Source organism: Ciconia boyciana, chromosome 1 (assembly GCF_034638445.1).
Source record: "Ciconia boyciana chromosome 1, ASM3463844v1, whole genome shotgun sequence".
Taxonomy (NCBI): Eukaryota; Metazoa; Chordata; class Aves; order Ciconiiformes; family Ciconiidae; genus Ciconia; species Ciconia boyciana.
In genome coordinates, this window is record NC_132934.1 from 204348353 (window position 1) to 204368847 (window position 20495).

General features: G+C 34.8%; 1 protein-coding gene across 4 annotated transcripts in view; it reads right to left on the reverse strand.

The window, feature by feature from the left end:
- The window catches only part of DYNC2H1 (dynein cytoplasmic 2 heavy chain 1), a 183277-nt gene that overhangs the window by 94396 nt on the left and 68386 nt on the right, over window positions 1-20495 (reverse strand). For all 4 annotated transcript variants that reach the window (XM_072850637.1, XM_072850636.1, XM_072850635.1 and 1 more), the window contains 10 exons: window positions 18682-18823; window positions 18030-18139; window positions 14927-15025; window positions 13576-13699; window positions 10487-10650; window positions 9259-9378; window positions 6686-6820; window positions 5767-5910; window positions 3984-4073; window positions 21-86 (listed from right to left, as the gene is read on the reverse strand). In XM_072850637.1, the coding sequence (XP_072706738.1) occupies window positions 21-86; window positions 3984-4073; window positions 5767-5910; window positions 6686-6820; window positions 9259-9378; window positions 10487-10650; window positions 13576-13699; window positions 14927-15025; window positions 18030-18139; window positions 18682-18823 (1194 nt within the window). The remainder of the gene's footprint in view (window positions 1-20; window positions 87-3983; window positions 4074-5766; window positions 5911-6685; window positions 6821-9258; window positions 9379-10486; window positions 10651-13575; window positions 13700-14926; window positions 15026-18029; window positions 18140-18681; window positions 18824-20495) is intronic.

The window sequence follows — 20495 nt, forward strand, 5'->3', positions numbered from 1 at the left end:
TTTTCTCCTCTAGCACTTACATTATCTTGAAAAAGTTCAGGGTGCATTCCTCGTACAAAATGTAGAGCAAACATTAGCTGATCAGCCTGAAATAAGAGCAGTAAAAATGTATTTATATGTTCATCAAAAGTCACCTTTCTGCTTTTTTTATAAGTAACAAATTTTCATTAATAAAACACCTCTAATTCTATAGCAGTGACTTAATGACACATATCCTAATTCAAAATTGCTACATATCTCTGCAACTTAGAGACAAACACTAACCCAAATCCTGTGTATAACTAAGTACATTTAAAATCAAGGGAAGAAGAAAAAACAGGTACTTGTAACAAAGCAAACATACTAAACAGAATCCATTATATTTTAAATTGTAAATTGTAAATTAAATTGTATATTGTAAATTATATTTTAAATTCAAGCATAGGAAATGCTTGAAATCTTCTTATAGCAGATTTTTGAAACAGAATTTTGATTTTAAAAAAACCCAAACAACTGTAACCTTCTGACTTTTTTCCTAGGTCTGTTGCCTCACGAATTTCAACCAGTCTCTGAGCACTGGAGCAATAAACCATGAACAAGGATTTACTGGAGCCACAGAATAAACCACGCAAACATTCAAGACAATATTTTTGAAACGAATATTGGCTTGTTAAAACTGGGATTCCTATGTCCAAACACAGAAACATTCATAGATGTGTTTTACCAAAGCTGTGCTGGAAAGGACAGACTACTATGTAATGAAGTCAACGTGAAAAACTGGAATTTGATACACTGGAAAATCAGGAGCACTCAGAAACCTAGACTGAAGCCTCCGATTTTCAAAATCTGGTTGTAATCTGGAAGATGTATTTTACCAGATAATAGAAGATATACACATATTTTCTTTCATTAGAATTTTAAGTAAGCATAAGGAAGCTAGTACCTTTTCCTTTCAAGAAGGTGAAACATTACTAAAAAGCATAAAGCACAGGTGAAAGGGAAGAACAGAAGAAAAAACAATGACGCAAGGGATTGGGTTAAGCCTGCAAAACACAGGCATCTCAACCAGCTGATAAACACAACACACGTCCACTCCTATAGAAATCAATTCTATTCTTGACTTCTAAACAATGTTGTTTGAATTTTCCATGGTGTGGTTTCCCACATACATGCCTTATGTGTACCTCAAAATGACAGCCTGATTGTCCTTAGCTTCAGAGAATTACCACTCTGAAGAATATTAAAGTACCAAGAATACTACTGAAAAATTAATTGCACGGGACCTTTCAGAAGAGACAGGACCAAATATGAGGAAGCATACTCTAGGAAATATTCTGTACATGTTATAAGGTATAAGATGAACTGTTTGACTAATATTGGCTTTCTCATCTCCATGTCTATTATATTTTTAGAGCCCAAAATTACATAAGAGGGCCAAATTATTTTTGTTTTCTTTTTATTATTACTGTTTTCTCATACAGATGCCTTTTTACAAGCCTGACACATCAGCTCAGAAACAGACAAATATAAGAACAACACAGAACAAAAACATGGAGTAAGGGTGTTCAAGATGTTAATAATCTTTGGGAAGTTCTCATGCACAGTAAAAGTAACTTCAACTGCATCTGCATTTGTATTTCAAATAATAGAGATTATTATTTAATCATTAACCTGGTGATTAGGTTCCAGAATTGGTTGACTGACTAAAGGGACACATGTGGCTTAGAGACCAGGGTTTTAATTGCCCTTGGAATGACTGACCCCAGAAACAACTAAGAGGCTATATACAACTTGATTCATATGAGCCACAACTGCTTTAAACTGGATTTGGGTAACTGAAGAAATGCATGATGGCAGCCACAACAAACGCTTGGCATAATCTGTATCTCTTTGGATACCGATAGATAAAGTTGTTGTTTGCTGTTTTAAATAGTTCCATTCTATTAATTCTTTCAATTACAAAATTGTATGGCACAAAGTATCCCCAAGGATAGAATTAAAGCAAATAAAGGACATTATATTTTATTTTTGCACATATTTGCTACTAGTTTTGTTACAGGGGTAGAACTGGAGGGCAAACAGGCCCCAACTGGGAATCAGGGTCAAACTGAGCAAAGCACTAAAGTTCTGTTTGTATTGATAAACATAATATGTCCATGAACATCATATGACACTGAGAACAACTGCCATGGAATGGCTGAAATCCACACCATTCAACTCTTTCATCCTCTCAGACAAGGTCTGCAAGCAAATCCAAATCCAATCTGCCTATTAGAATGGTCCCTGGATAATGTAGTATCCAAAACTTGAATGGGATTGTTTGGAAGAATGTTAACTGGCCCAGGCCAAGCCTATGACAGCAACTATTTTGACAAATTAACAATAAGGGTGGGCCAGTTCCAGTGCTCAGGAAAATTTCTTGGCACGACTTCACTTACTAGCATAGATGAAGTCTATGTACACACAAAAACATAAATATTGACCACAGACAGACAAACAAAACGATCCTTCCTTATTCTAAGACGCTTTAAAAGGTATAAACTTATCATAGAATCATTTAGGTTGGAAAAGACCTTTAAGATCATTGAGTCCAACCGTAAACCTAACACTGCCAAGTCCCACTAAACCATGTCCCTAAGTGCCACATCTACGCATCTTTTAAATTTTTTACCTTGTATCAGCTAAACCCTTTATGAAGACACTAGTAAAGCCTCAGTGCCACAGTTGTCTAAAAATTTGCATGGATAAAAGACAGAATTAGCAGTGGATTGCTGATGGCATGAGGAGCTTATTTGTTCTCTCCACTATCAGAACACAATACTATAAGCTGGATGGACCATTAGTCTGAAGCTGCACAGTAACACTTGCACGTTCAGTACTTTCTAAACTCCAGTCTGATCACTCACAGTGAAAATCTTTCCTACTAGAAGTCTCCTATCTGTGCCTTACTTCTGAAATCTTTCATCTTTTCTGATATATAAAAATAGCTGCTTTCCAACATCCAAAAGATGTGAGGCCTTATTGGAAAACTTCACAGACTCATGACTTCAAACACAGACATCAAATTATTATGAGAGCATTTCATGAGAATCCACCTGGACTTTGATAAACCAAAATCCTCAGAAATAACTCCTACCTCTGCATCCTCAATACAGTGTTGCTAGATTGGGGGGGAGGGGGGGAGGTGTTGTAAAATTTTCCAAGATCTCTCCATTCTCAGTGATCAAACTCCAGACTTGCATGATTTCTACTACTGCTTAAATCATCTATGCAGACCTACCGTGCATTCTTCAGCCTGGTACTGTGAGACAAACACCTACTGTTACGACTGTTCCATGTGAAAGTAAAAATTAAAATTGAAAGTGAAGGGCATATCTATCCTAGCTTCTCACCAAGAAAGAGAAAAGCCACCTGATTCAAATACAGAGCAAACAAGAAATACATTTAGAACATGACATGGAGGAACAGGGGAACAGATAGAAACAAACAAGCTAGCAGGTAGAGATTTGGGGGAGGAACTGAAAAGAGAAAGGACAATATTACAAGTTTTGTTGTTTCCCTTTTTTTTTTTTTTTTTAAAGAACAAATAATCACACAAAACCTTATCATGACAGCTAGGTTAAACGCTCATACTTAAAAAATGCTAGAAATAAGAGCAAACAGAATAAGAGTGCTCAGAAGACTACAAAGCTGGGACTGCTATGAAGCCAGAACGAGGCAGAGATGAAGGGCCAGAGGTAAAGCAGAAATAGGACTAGACTGAGAATAGTCTTGTCCATTAGAAAACTGCTCTGTGGAGAATGCGCATAAGCAATCTTTATTCTGTCATATACTAATTTTTAGTCCTCATTTTGCATGTTAAATATTGCAAGTGTAATTTTTTGCATGTATTACATATGTACTGACACAATATTGCTTATTTGAAGTAGATCAAGTGTTGGTTGCTGAAAGAATGCTTTCAAACCCGGTGCACTGTATAAAAGCCAGAAAAAATACAATCTTACCTTAAACAAACAACGACAAACATATTCATACACTGTATGTTTCAATGAGCCAACAAGCAACTTGATTCTTTCCTCAGTATTACTTGAATCCTAAAAAGAAAGTCTGGATTTCAAAATTCATGTGGAAGTAAAAATCTTTTAATATACCCTGTAAATTTCACCAGAATGACACAAATAATCTGCACTCTATGTGACACTTAACAGTTCTAAAAACATATTATTGAACTCAGTTGCAGCTATCAATAAGTGGATGATAAAATGACAAGTTCATGCTGAAGCATTAAGAAATTAATATTTTGGCCTTGAATATTTTGACTGTGAACATTATACAACATTATATGTGAGGTAAATACACAGAGAATAACAGTTTCTTCTAACATTAATATCCTTGACATGTCATAGTTTTCACTTCGTAAAAAATTGCTTATGCATTGAATTCCCGTATTTAATGTTATTAAACAGGTATGTTGACATTAAGTGTAGTTACTAGACTTCCAGCCAAATTTGGCCCAACTGCAGTAAACATTGTAGAAAATAGTAAATATACCCTGTCCTTCAAAGCTTACAGACTAAGAGACTAATTATAATAGGAGAAAACTGAAAGAAAGAAGGGATAAAAGAAAGAAGAGGGGGGAAAAAAAAAGGTGGGGGAGGTAACAGGTAGTATGAGATTTATCAGAAACAAGTTCCTTTCTACCGTGCTGGAATTTGAAGAGATGAGTTTATAAAGGAGGGCAATTTGGATTCACAAGCTGACTTGACTAATATCTTTTCTATGTCTAAAAGATAGCTTGGGAAAAATGCAGAATTGGATAGAGAAGGAAAAAAGGAAGAAAGCAAAGAAGGCAAAACCAAAAGTTGAGCTTTAAATAAGCTAACGTAATAGGCAGGAGGAAAAGAAATTATGAAGGAGTGTGAAAGAAAGAACATGAAGTTAGAAGCTCATGTTGTGGAAAAAAAGTAACAGGTAAATAATTTTAAAGAGGGCAAGTTCGTATAGTCAGAACCATGCTCCTGGTAATGACTGGAGCTGAAGGAAAGTTGTAAGCACAGATGCCAGAATAAAGGGGAATCCAAAAGTGACATGATGAAAGGCTGGTGAATGCCTTTTTAAAGTGGAAACAAAGAGAAAAACGATGAATTTTGGAAATGCTGAATAAAAAGAAAATGCATCGTTACTCAGTGTGGGGATCTGAAGAGTGAGGTGACAAGGGATAAATCCATGATTCTGTGCTTCAGTAAGAAGAATATGTTGGTCATTAGAACACAGAAAAGTAAAATTACATTTTCAACAAGACAGGCTGCATGCATGCTTACAAACTGTATAAAAGTATATAAAGATTTGGTCTTCCTTCAGGTAACTGAACCATGTAGAAATATAGGTCTTTTGTTATTCTACTCCTTGTTGATAGAATTAGCTTTATTTACAGATTAGATCATTAATTTATTTAAATAAAGCCTTCAGGAAAGTTATAGTCAACCTTGTTTTTCCTAATTCACCTTAGACAAAGAGCAAGCCTGAAATTACAAGTAAGAGTTACTTTGTTTTCAGATGGCACAGGAATTTTACGATTTATATGTAATGTAAGAGCATTAAAAATTCCATGTGCATGTATTCTGAATACCTAAAGCACAACAGCTCAGCATCACCACTTATTATACATTGCATCATCAGTTATTATACATTATTTTCTAAAAATGTCCAGAGCAACTAACACATTCTAAGGATCAAAGCAGACTGATTCTTCTGCAGCATTCACAGCTTCAGGAAAACAGAAAATACCTGCTCGCTTTGCAGAGCCCTTTGGAAAAGCCGCAGGAAAGCCGCCAAACTAAAACGGTACATATTATTAATTTTGGACAAGTCAGAGATAATAAAGTACATCTTGCTAGCACTCTCAGCTAGCGGCAGATAGGCGTCCCTCTCCTGTGGATAAAAAAACAACCAACCATACATATATTAAAAAACAGGACATTACTGCCATCTACCGGTTATTGCATAAACATTTATTCATCCCACCGAAAAAACATTTGGATGACTGCCACTGCTTTAGAAAACTAAATCCTTTCCGATTCTTCAAATTGAGGGACACGCACTCAAGACTTCAACACTGTCTTTAGATTTCAAAATTGGAAGAAAGCATTTTTAGCAAAAAATTCCTTAAATTATGAAGAACATTTTGGAAATTAATCCCTAGGTCACTGAGGCTTCTTCCCATCACAGAACACATCTCAAAATTCAATAGAAAATTTTAAACTAAAGAAATAAGAACACAGAGGAGAACTCCATAGCGTGTTACAAAAGCAGTATGCCAGATGAATAGCATCACCAATGATCTAAATTTTTGCAATACCAAGGGATATATTAAGTAAGAACATCCATATAAGCCACACTGTTTGCAATAGCAGATTGCAAAAATGAAGTCAAAACCCATTACTTGCCAATAAGTCCTTGGTGAAAATTCCTGTAATTCAAACTGGCAGACTTTAAATTGTGTAGCTATTCACCATGTAAAACAAAGGATTTTAATTACTGAAAATACTTTCTGTACTTGCATATCCCAAGTATCTTTTACTCCAAAAAATTAATTCAGTATGTTACTGATCTTACACTCCTGTGGATGTATATATCCTCCCTATATAGAAGAGGACTACTTTTAGCAGGAAAAAAACAGCAATAAAGAATTAGAATATTCTTCTACCTTATCAAGGAAACTCTGAAGTCTGTGAGATTCAGCAAGTGATTCTTGGATGAGTGCACTACTTGCTTTAGTCCGATTCAAAGATTCAATCAGATCCTTATTTTCTAGTATATTGCCTTGGGATGTTGCAAGTGTCTATTAAAAAAAAAAAAAGTAATCTATGTTACATTAAAAAAAACCCTGTAAAGTAACCCTTTTGGAAGCTGCCCTTCTTTCTGACCTGCACATATTTCTTAATCACTGAATGCATCAAGAGTACTAGAAAGCACGTGGTTACTCCAAAAACTGAGGTGTTGTTTTAAAAGAAACATGGACAATAAAACCCAAGAACAAACTCCAAAAATCCAGATTGCCAGGTTCTGAAACTTAAATCATCAGCAAGCTTTTCAGAATTATTTATATGATCAGAGTCTTATGCACTAATATCCTCTCAGTAAATACAAATTAGGGCATCTTTTCTTCTATATAACTGCCAATTTAACCTGAAATTGGCTACTTGTAATGACTTCCTGTACCCAGTCATTCATAAATTCATTTTCCTTCAAAAACTTTCCAATATCCCCTATACAATTTAGTTCTCACTTCCAACTGAGATGAATATTCACAGTTACAACAATTTCAGTTTTGTAATCAGACATCCCTTCAAAATCCTTGAGATTACCCCATTTTTCCCCGAGTTCTCCTGTGCAAACAATTTCACTTCCAATAAGTGGGAAAAGCTTGAATAATTCACTGTTATTTAAGGTTCTTTGCTAACCTTCAGTAAATACACTTCAATACAATTTTTTAGTCAAGACAACAACACAGAATTGGCTTCTTGTCAGTTAAGTCAGTTCTGAACAACTACCTGTACGACAGCATTTCAGGATATTTGGAGGCAGAGATTCACCAGTTAGAATAGCAGAGTGCACTTAGTTCTCTAGTTGAAAAGAGTTTAGGACAAGATAATCTGTTTTTTCAAGGAGTCTGATTTTGCTGTGAGGAATCCTAGTGTGAGCTATGAGATAGCGACAGCATGTATGTCTTTACTCCAAGGCTTTCGTAAGAAAACCAGTACAATACTTCAGATGGAATGCTAATGTTGCTTTAGGATTAACTTGAATTTAGCTAGATCACCTCCAGCGCTAACTTCTTTGTTGACAAAGTCCATGTAGCACCTGTCAGTTTCCACTGAGCTTTAGGTTTCTTTCTTCAGGGTCAAATAGTATTCTGATTTCAGTGCTAACAAGAATGCCAAAGTTGAAACCAACCTCAGTGTTAATACTTGGCCACTCTTTGTTGCAGGTATCTTACACATCAATTACTTGAAATTTTGCACTTGACAATTCAGATTGGACAAATGTGAAAGATTTTGGAGTTCCAAGATCACACAAAAAGGCTGTTCTAAAAAGTGGACATTTTTTTGTTGCATCTTTGAACTCTCATCTTCTGGTAGACATTAAGATGCTAAACAATTATCAACTCTGAATAGGGAATTTTTCTAAAGAACAAGTTTCCTTCTGCCTGTAAGAGAAATCTGCCCCATCACAGTTTTAAAAAAGGTTTGAGCTTAGTATTTGAGACTTAATAGGGAGTTTAATAGGGACAGTAAATGTGGAAATTCAAATCACGTTAGATAATTATGTGCAAAATTCTAAAATTGAGCTATTAATGGCCAGTCTAATAAAGTTCAGTTTATTACTTTTTGAGGAATCTGTAAAAAATGATTAGCTTATGCTCAAGTCCATTGTGCCAGATACTGCAAAGTTCTATGACTCAGCTACAGATTGAGGATTTTGAGGCAGTAGGTCAATTTCCCTGCATCTATGACATTTGAGAAGGAAGGAGGATTTGAGGATCCATTCCTACGGACATAAGTACAGTTTCTGTGAAAACCATGGCAAGATGCAAACAAAAAAGAAAACAGTCCTCTTCCTTGGAAGCTACCTTTTCTTATAGAGGTGCACAACTGTTTCTGAGCATAATTACTTTCATTAAAATAAAAAGGTAAACTGAAAATTGATAATATTAATTTTAAATACAAGAAATAAAAATGTTACCTATAAAGAACATTACAGTTCACTGCTAGTAAGAAAAAATTGTGGAGGTTTAAAAGTTTTAAATATCTCTCTCAACAAATCTTTCCATTTTCTACTGGGAATTTTTCTTTCAGGTTTTTTTCCTTTCACAACACAGAATTATTTCTCAACTTGAGAAAGCATCATTTGACATGATCCACAAGCTTAAAAATGTGGCTTTTTTTAAAACTCATAATTTGAAAAAGAAATAGTATAATTTTTAACAAAGGTTTCTCTTTTTTAATGCATTAAAATTTCTAATCAGTCTAAACCAGCCTATATCTAGCTCAACAATTCATACATTTAACTTTGACAATGCTTAATGTATTGAAATACTACAGTTTCATGCCAGATGTACATATTTTATCTACTTTACTCTCCCAACTTTTATTTTCTCAAATCAAAAATCCTGAGGACTCATTATTCCAATACTTCCACCATCTTCATTCAAACACATAACAATGTGAACACTATCTTATTGATCTAACAGATATAAAAGAGGTAAATTTATTTTACCTCCAAAAGAGATTCCTCAAGCTTAGCTAACTGTATCTTCTTATCTTCTTCTTGTTGTAACAGTTTTGTCTTCTGCTCTTCCAAATCAGGCTTTTCATGCTGAATTGTTAAAGCCAAAAGCTAAAAAGAAAGGAAATTATTCAACAGGATAAAAACCACTCTAATATTTCATAATATATATTAATTAATTATATAGCATAATATATACTCATTAATCATATAGCAGTATATAGTCTATATTTTTGAAAATAGATTTCTGAGTCTTTTATGCTGAGACCTAAACCTTTGGACCTCAATCTGAATCACACTTGTGTTTAAATGATTGGCAGTCTTCTTTTTATATCTGATAACAGTATATACACTAATGAAGTAGGTGATAGAAAGCACAAACTGGAAAGAATGGCAGCAAATTTCTTTCCAGCAAGTCTACCAAAAGTCAAACCCCTTTCCTGCCAACAAAGAGAGAAAACAAAAGAAAAAAGCTTTTTTTTCCTGTATTTCCACTTAAAGAGGGGGTCAATTCACATGGTTACATTGTATGATGTCGATTCCCTATCTCCACTGGAGGGAGGAAATATGTACCGTTATTTGTGCTTCACTTTTTAAATTGTATCTTACTTATCAACATCTTATTTACATCCCATTCTAAGCCTCTTGTTAGTTTGGAAAAACTTGTTTCATACCAAATAAAGAGGGTTTTTTCTTCCCTTAATTTATTTATCTTCTTTTTTTTTCTCTCTTCCATCTGTACACTACTTTTTGCTTCCTAAACGTTATAGAAAAAAAAAAAATCAAAAGCTACTAGCATTTGGAGGAAGTAAAATATAGAACTTTTTGGTTTCATTACATTTTTCCTGTACACAAAGTATCTTGATGCTAGCCTTACTCTCTAACTAGGACACTGGAGAGCAATAACAGAAATGTTTCCATGGTACCATAAATGCATCCTGGACAGAAAACAGAAGCTTAGTAATTAATCTGTTGCAACTGAAGTCAATGAGACGGTTTCAATTTTCTCTGTTGGACTCACTACTTGGTTCCAAAGTGCATAAAACCAAGATTTTAAAATTTAAATTTAGTTTCAGCATCAATTTTACCATTTATACTTGTGTGCTAGAAAATATCTCCGTGACCATTAATGTAAACTGCCCCATAGGGCTTCTTCCAGAAGCTGGATGTAGCTATGAATATCTGCTATACATACATAGTTTTTATCCTAAATGCCCACCTGTCCTCTTAAGCCACTTCCAGTTGTGGTAAAGTTTACTTCTGTAACAATAGAAGAAGCATCAGGTGGAATGAAGGGATTTGGGTTCCTTGTTGACAGAAAAAGACGGAACTCTTCATTATAATCTATCATTTTTTCACCTATTTGTATAGCATAACGGGGTCCTGTAAATAATAAATAGATGTTATAATCACTCTGATGGGAACATTCTAGAATTATCTGAAAATAATGGTACTTTTGTAATAATTTATGACCAATAGATGCAAATATATTTTATAACATTTATTTCTAAATTGTTCGGAAAGAAAAATAAATTTAAAAAATTTAAGGAACATAACCTATCCTGCATTGTTAGACAAAAAAATGCAATAACATAGCACTAGTATAAGAAAGTTACATCATGAGAATATTTAACAGGGTACTTTAATTATCCTTACCCAGTACAAAAAGCATAAATGGCAAAAAATGCACTTGAAGTAAAAGTAATACTAATGAATCTTTGAAATCTTCAAACAATGAATAGGAGACAAAACACTACAGAAGATGCACTGGAGAATCCCCCTTTTGTGTAAGAATCCTGCCATAATTTAAACATATTCATTTACATTTCCACATACTTATACCACTCTATCAAAACACACTAGCCATAATTACATATTGGCTAACTAAGATGGTTCAACTTTTTCTGAATGTGATCCAAAACCATTAGATTTCACCTCTGGATCTGTTACATTTATTTGTAGAAGGTTGATGTTGCTGTACAATCATAATTGTATTAAAATATTACTTTCTATGATAATTGTTATAGAGAAAGTCTATGAAACTAAAGATGCTGGAATATCTAGTCATTAGATTGAAAGAATAATATTCCATTAAGAAATACCCCATAAATTTGTCTTATTATAAATTCATTTAATTTAATCACAGTATAAAAGAAACAATTAATTTATGAAATTTATGTCATGGCTTCAATCTCTGTTTATACTCCTAATATTTTGACATTTCTCAATAAGTCTGTCAGAATGAAACTATATGTATGGCCTCTCACCACCCTCCTTCCACCACAGGTTTCCATTCTAGCGGGGTCAGGAAAGAATAGGCTCAAACATGACACTCAGACACATGACTAGAATAAGATTTTGCCTCCCAATACTAAAAAAGACGGAAGAATAGAATTATAAGATGAAAAGTTTCAAAGTGAAAATTTCCTTTCCAGAGAAATTTCTGAGGTGGCATATTTAGGTGCTCCTCTATTTTTTGCACTAGGAGCACATCAGAAATGCTCTCAGTATAAATCTCTTGCTAAAACACTGGTAGAGATGAAAATCACATACCAATTTTCCTTCTGTGCCAAGGATCAGAATAAATTTTAGGCCTATGCAGTAAAAACATCAAACAGAAAATGGAAGCTGTACAAGGACAAATTTATTGCAGTATATATATATTCACATTTTTCGTAATGTTTCATTCCAAGTAATGAAAAGCTGTACAGTCATCACAAGCAAAATAATGCAGACAGGCCCCCCCCTCCACGTTTTGACAAAGAGAAGGAGTGCATGCTTGCTTGTGAAGTGACTGAAAAGACTCAAATAGTGACCCATTCTCCCTTTTCAAAAAACAGCTCCCTAGTTTGGACTTGCACAGACTTAGCATTAACACAGCTCATTAACATGAAAAAGCAGATGCCTGAGTTTTATGAGCAATTTCCCTGAATAAACTAGTATATTTTAATTTAACCTGCTTTCTCCACAGTTCTGCAGACATATTTATCTCTTAATTTGATTCCTTGAGTAAAATCAGTTAAGATGTCTGTAATCCTGTATCTCTGCTTTCCAAAGTTCAGCAGAAGCTAGTGAAAAAAAAAGTTGTAAAGATGTTCTACCTAACCTCCTACAGATCCCTGAAGTCACTGCTTTGGTGGTGCTCTCAACTTTTACCGAGAATAAATGAGCAAGCACATGTGTAATGGAAGAATGATTTAAACTAACATTTTCTTTTCACTAAACAGACCCTTCCAATATAGGAGATAAATGTATCTAAGAACTCTACAGCATTTGCATTTATTTTTACCTTGTATTTACATTTAAAGAATCACTGCTACCTCACCCACTATTAGATTTCAATATTAGATGAAATGACAGCAAAAAGGAGTCCTGAGGTATTTTCAGTGCCCAAAGTTCGTACTGTAAATTACATGCACAGGCTGTGGTACATGCTGAGGAATTACCACTTAAGGCAGAAATATAATTACTAAGGATAACATAAATATACTTTAATTGCAGTCATTTAGAAAGTATTTAAAACATACATTGTATTTTTTTTAATTCACTCAGTTCTTTTGATAGAATTTCAAACTATGCAACATAATTCAACATAATTCTTGCTGAGTTACTTATATCATTACTATTTATCTTTGCTAAACTTTCAACACAATTTTTCATATCGGCCTTTTTAAAGCAACTAAATCCAAAACAGTTATATAGAGAGTTATATAAAAGTACATTACCTCTCCAAAGCAGAGATATTGTAAAATGTAAGTGTTTGGGTTTTTTTCCTTTCCTTGCATCAGTTAGGGAGACTCCTTTTACCGAATTCCACCATTTTGCTGATATCTGTGACCCACCCCCCATTCCAAAGTCACATCAGGGACAGACCTGTGTGCCTTCTTTAGTTTCAGACAAATGAAAGAGAAACAGCAACACCAACATTCTAAAACTCTGATTTCTAACTGCACAACCAGTTGTGTAATTTCTGGTCTATTTAAGGCCTAAGTTCCTAAATAAAACTATGTGTTTGAAATTATCACTAGAAATTAACTTAAAATTTAAATTGTGAACAGTTGAGAAAAACACTTGATTCTAATTCCAGTCAAAAAAATCTTTAAATACTTCTCAGTATTTTTCCACTTACTAAACAAGAACATATCTCCAACGTATTTCATGCACTGAAGTGTTAGCAACAGGTTAACATTAAAGAGGAAAAAACTACACAATACTCATGTTTTCAGAAAAATTGACTTTTATATGATATATATAGATCTCACCTACAAAAGCTTTGAGCAAGCATTTGTAAAGATCTTGGTCATTTACCTTGAGCTACAAGATCTTTTCTTAGCAATGGGTAAAGTACAGGCTCCACTCCATCCATTTCCTGTATAATAAGTGTTTTCCCAAATCTCACTGCCAGCTCAAGAGTTGTTAGGAAGTTGGTGTCCTGGGCAAATAAAAATAAATTCCTTTGATTCACATTTTTTTGAAATATTAACACTTCAGAATGAACAGGAAGGTATTATACCAGGAGTTTAAATCTAAAAGTCAGTAGTATAGCTGAAAAATTCTATTGCAAGCATCATATGATATATCAGGGTTTAGCCATAAGTGTTTAATGTAAATAAGTTTGATCTATTCAGCTACTAACAAACAGGCAACCTATTTAACATGCCTAGCTCTCCCAGTGCTGCACCAGAAGAGAGCAGGTCTACCATAGGTTTTGTGTCACATCTGTCAGGCACACCTGGAAGTCCTGGCTAGTTAACACATCTCAAATGTTATAAGGTAGCTATCTCTCAAAACTGAATCAAGACCTAAGGACAGGATTCACATTGATATTGAGATATCTAAATGCAGTCTTTTGTGTGTAGGTGCCTAAACATGCACATGGTGTTTAAGATTCCATTACAGTCAATGGAGATCCTAGACAATGCAGACGACAGAGCCTAAAAGGTAATCAAGCCAATCAGCCAGCAGAGGAAGCATTCACTTACCCAAAGATAAGTATCTAGTACCATCAGAGAGTATCTAAAAGGCCCACACAAAGCTGGCAGGGATCTGTGGAAGACCTACATTCTGTTGAAGCAGTATCTTCAGGCCAGGTGGGGTTCAATAAGGGACTTTTGAATGGCACTAGATGCCTGGCTATGTGTGTGGAACTGAGCCAAGCCTTGCTACCCATGTAAACAGTGACACGTAGACAATTAATCTTAGGTACCTTAATCTCAAACTGAAATCCAACCTCCTATTTCCAATGTAGATAATATAACACAAAAATCATAAGGAAGAAGTGTATGCATACTCCTGAAATCCAGTGAACTGCAACCAAGAATACAAAAGACCTCTCTGTTTACAAATCTTTTACTATCCCCCTCTCAGCAGGAAATACTGATATTCTTGGAGAAGGCAGCACAAAGAGGCAAACTTGTAGAAGTAATACCAGATGTTGACCCTCCAATTTTAAATACTCTGATCTCCTCGAGTAAACAAATTTTCAGTGCCATGTAAGAATCATTGTAACCTAGAATTCTGTGAGAAATTACATGCTTCATGGTACATAAAGCCATTTTTGCTGACTGCTATCACAACCTTTTAAAAACTGCTCTCTCAAGTCTGGAACAGAACGAACTCAAGCAGAACAGAATTGTAAGACCAAGAGTAAATACTGCACCTGTTGGTTGATAACTTCCAAACGTGATTCCTTCAAATGTGTCTTCAACCATTCAGTAGCCCGGAAAGAAGGGTCTATCAAAAATGGGCAAACTTTACTCTAGGGGGGAAAAAAAATGTGTACATATATTTATTTTTTTTTTTAACTGAAACCTATTTTGTTTAAGAATAAAATTGAATGGTGTCCTTTTTTATTTCCCCAAACTAATGGTATAGTCATTTTTAAATCTTTTTCCATTAACAAACTGTTTAAAGAAACATTAACAGCTTAATAACAAAACGACAATAAAAAACAGTAGAAGGAATTTAATGTCTTTTTTTTTTTTTTTTTTTTTTAAAAGAACAAAATTAGTACCCAAAATAAAAATTCTCAGGTGTTTGTCCTGCTAAAGTTAGGCAGTTCTTCACCTTCTCTTAAAAACAGGAGTCTCTATTCAATGAGTATAATCTACACCTTTTGTTATTCACAACTGCTTTGAAACTTGGAAGAAGAGGTATTATTTTTCCTTTTCCTTCCTGTAGTGGATAAAGGTACAGTACTCCTGGTTTTGGACTTCAATGCATTTTAGGAAGAATAATGAATTTTGCAGACATAAAGATACAAATAGCATTTTACTTATGATCACAAACAAATCCAGATTTCAAACTTGCAAACACTACAATGTAGAATATTTTGGTGATATTGCCTAGTAACGTGTACTGACGAGACAGCAGGTTTTCATTTTAATAAAACCTTTATTAATGTGTGGTTCCCATACCAGTACTGTGCAAAGCTTTACTATTATATTATATAAAGATATGTTACGCTATACACATTGCTTTCTAAATGTTGGGACTTTAACCACTGATATACTAATTATGTAAGCGCTCAGAACTTACACAATGGTCACATCACGGAGTGACCACAGAGATGGTAGTAAGTGCAGCAAGTGAAAAGAGATCTATTCACAGTTGACGTGCATTTAAGATTTCACAGAATCACAGAATGGTTGAGACTGGAAGGGACCTCTGGAGGTCATCTTGTCCAACCCCTGCTTGAGTAGGGCCACCTATAGCTGATGGCCCAGGACCGTGTCCAGATAGCTTTTGAGTATCTCCAGGGATGGAGACTCCACCACTTCCCTGGGCAACCTCTGCCAGTGCTCAGTAACCCTCACAGTAAAAAAGTATTTTCTGATGTTCAGACAGAGCTTTTTGTGTTTCAGTTTGTACCCACTGCCTCTGGTCCTGTCACTGGGCACCACTGAAAAGAGCCTGGCTCCATCCTCTTTGCACCCTCCCTTCAAATATTTATAGACATTGATAAGATCTCTCCTGAGCCTTCTCTTCTCCAGGCTGAACAGCCTCAGCTCTCCTAGCTTTTCCTCATAGTAGAGAGATGCTCCAGTCCCTTCATCACCTTTGTGGCCTTTCACTGGACTCTCTCCAGTACATTCAAGTCTCTCTTGTACTGAGGACTGCACAACTGGACACAGGACTCCAGGTGTGGCTCCTCACCATTTGGATGAGTAGAGGGGAAGGATCACCTACCTTGACCTGCTGCCAATACTTTGCCTAAAGCAGCCCAGGATACCATTAGCCTTCTTTTCAGCAACAGCCCATCACTGGCTCATGTACAACCCAGTGTCCACCAGGACCACCACGTCCTTTACTACAAAGCTGCTTTACAGCTGGGTGGCCCTCAGCACGTGTTACTACATGGGGTTGCTCTTCCCCAGGTGCAGGACTTTGCATTTCTCCTTGTTGAACTTCATGAGGTTCCTGTCAGCCTATTTCTTCAGTCTGTCAAGGACCCTCTGGGCAGAAGCTTGACCCTCTGGTGTATCAGACACTCCTCTCAGTTTTGTGTCATCAGCAAACTTGCTGAGGGTTTAAACATGTATTTTCAGCAATTCTCTGGTTCAGTCTCATAGAAGAACACTTTCAGGGTTGTTTTTTTTTTAAAACTGTGAGTCCTGCTATTCCAAACTGAGTAACTACACATCTCAAACTGACAGGGAAACACGGACAATATCCAAGCATCAAAAGATGAGCACAAAGGCTTGCGAACTGTATTGTAGATGACATTGGTAAAATACCATGTCCAATTCCAGTTTTAAAAGGATGCTGAAAAAAACTGTACACAAAGAAAATTATTTGAGCTGAGGGAGGGCTTGAAAAAGCTCTTCATGCACAGTGAGATTTTTAAAAGCTCAATCTATTCAACTAAGGAAAAACATGAAAATAAGATTTCATTATAGTATATAAGTAGCTTTAAGGATACAAAATGGTACTTATTGAAGAGCTTTTTAATCAAACTGAGAAACTAATAACTAGATCTAATATCAAGATGATAAAGCAAGATAAATTTAAACTGGAGAAAAGGCTGTAACTGATTTGATAGAATCATCAATCATCCAAGCAAACTGCCTGCAGTGAATGGAGATTCTCCTCATGGCATTAAATCTTTACTTTCTAGTGGATCTAATAAGCGATTAGATTATAACTACAATATTATGTACATAATTGTGCAATTGCATATATGTATTTATTATATATTATATATCTATATATAACTATATGATAAAACTGAATCATGATTATAAGCATAGTATTATCATTCTTTTCTCAAGTATTATTAGCTACTGGCTTTAAGTGAATGGCATTTTGTATCCTATATCACAGAGCTAATCTGATGAAATTTCAGGGTTTAAACTCTAGATGTTTTGAAAGTATCTGCATATAGCCTTTTCCTTTTTCTGAGAAAAAAAGTATTAGAAATGATATGTCAAAGTGAACATATATAGGACATAATCTTCCACTGATTGTATTGGTGTTAATGAGTATTCACACTTTAAGCCTGAATAGGCTGATACCAGATTTTGGCTGTTTGACATCTGGAAGAAAATTGTAAAAGCGAAGAAAAACATGCATTTCTTTAACTGTTTTTTTTCCTGTTGTTACAGAATACTCAGAGTTACATAAGTATTTGTTTCTCTGTGTCTGTTCTATGGTGCTAATAAAATAACACAAAAGAAATAGTTCAAAATTCCAGAAAGATGCGATGTTACTGAAATTTGTAGAAATTGAAATACTTCCAAGACAAGACAAAAAACCAAATTTACCTGCAAGATGACAAGAGCATTTTCTATTGAAAGGTCATCTGAAGGTAAACCTTCAGTTTTCCAAACTAACTCCTCACTTTCTGTACACAGGAACCGCCGTAAATCGAACTCTGATAAATGAAAGAGTGTAAGTTTGTGCTAGTATTTATAGTCTGCATAATTTTTAAGCATTTAGCACTCCATATACAGTGGAGACTCTGTCTAACAGTGCAAGCCTGTAGATTTCCCTTAAATTTATTATTTTATTGCTTGAACTTATTACTATTAACCAGCTGATGTTATAAAAATATTTAATGGTGTTATTAACACACATAGATAAAAATGATTACTGAAAAAGCAGAAGAATTCAGAATGTATTGGCAAATTTACAACAGTTAATGTGAATACATTCATTCATGTAAACTTTTTTTTTTAAGCAAGGACCATGGAGCTAAATCTTAAGAATGTGTAAGTATTTATAATCTTAATAATTAACAGAATAATCCTAAGAAATAGTCTGACAGTATATACAAGTTTTTATTGAGAAGGAAATATTGACACTTTTCATTTGGGAACACTAAGACAATTGAGACTGTTCATTAGAACTCACTGGCATTTATCGCTTCCTCAATCAAGCTTAATTACTTACACACAGACACACACACAAAATTACTTTCAAGGCCTGCTGATTTGGTCCATTCATCCAAGCTGGTTTTCCTCTGATCCTCAGGAGCAGCAGAAAGATAGGTAATAAATGCAGCTGCTAATTGAGCTCTTTTAGGCAACGTAGCCAGTTCATCTGTTATCTCTGACACCTCAAAAAAAAAAAAAGTGCAGAATGTATAGGTGTATTGCAAACAAAAACTGATAATATTTCTAATCAGTTACTAAAAAGTCAGAATTCAATTTGCTTGCCATTGAGAATACAGTTGAGACAGTCTCTCTTCTTGCATTTCAGGTATCCACACCTACCTAACCCACAGCAACATGCACATGAAAGTATGGGAAAAGTTATTTTTAGTTCTGGGCTAGAGCATGGATAGATGTTTCTCAGAATTTAGCTACTAAAAATCTATTAATTTGATGAACATTTCACCTTGTCACTTATAAATAACTGGGTAAATAGTATTATAGTAAGAAAAATAAGAAATATGTGACCCTAGTCACAGTCATAGTCAGCTAGTGAGTACCACTTACAATATGTATACACATACTAAATAATATTATGTATCTATTATACTTAAAAATGTGATTCACTGCAGACTTACATGATAAAATACATTTATCATCTATCTTCAAATAATTTATCTGCACTACATCACCTCTGCTTTGAAATGTTCCAGTATTTTGGAGAAAAATACTGAGGGAGAACAGTGTATCAAAATAATATATCACTGCCATAATTGGTTTGAAAGTACTGTCACTTTTTTACTTTAATCAAACTGACATTAAAAAAAAAGCTGCTACACAAACAAAAAAGCAACTTTTTATTACTTCCTCCTTACTTTAAAGGGAGATGAATACTGCTTTTTCTCTGTCCTCAATATGGGATGAGCTCCTGACTAATATATCTGCCAGGTTGGTCTACAGCATACCAATAATAGATAGTCTGAACTTTCTAAAGACAGCAGTAACGTACCAGAGTGAAAAACTGTGAGGAATCACTTTTAGAAGCATTTAAACTTTGGGGTTCAAATATACCAAATCCTTACTACAGCAGCTGGAATAGCTGTAAAGCTACTTTGAGAGGAAAATCTTCCATTTCTTTCCATTATGCTGGTCAACCTGCAAGAAGGATTCATCTAACTCTAACTTCGGTTCTTCAAAATGCAGGCATTTAGTCTACCTAATTGTTTAGGTTTTTTTCAGCATCAATGGAGAGACAGGACCATGTCTCTCAGCAGGGAGATTTTTTCCATTTTAAGATACCCAAGAAAGCTTGGTATCGCTTTCTGGAGGTGACAGCTATTTTCAGCTTGTATATATCTTGTAATTTTCCTCTCTGTTTCAGACTGAAGAGGGGCCTGTGTGGCCAAAGGCTTGCCAGTTTCTCCCAAATATATCATTTGAGCAAATAAGATATGCTCACTTTCCGTACTTTAGAAGCAGAAAAGTTTCAAACACGTAAGTGAAGACTTCAAAAGCAACCCAACATTTTGGGTAGGTCTACATTTGCATTTCCAACATTGATGCCATAAAGGAGGTATGCTTTAAGACTGTGATTGTTTAATGCTTTCCCAAAATCTGCCCCTTTTGATTGCATCTCAACTTGGAAGTTCCAACTGCTGACATGTTCAGCCATCATAACAATTACATTATTGTTGTGACTGAAAAACGTCAAAGAACGTTGTATGTTCTATATTAAATATTGGGGGGTTTTTTACACATTCTGTAGCTATGTGATAAAGGTAAGCTAACTTGTACAGTGAAGTAAAAGGATGTTTCAGAAGGAAGAAAAGCTTTTATTTCTAATGAGAAATCAAATAA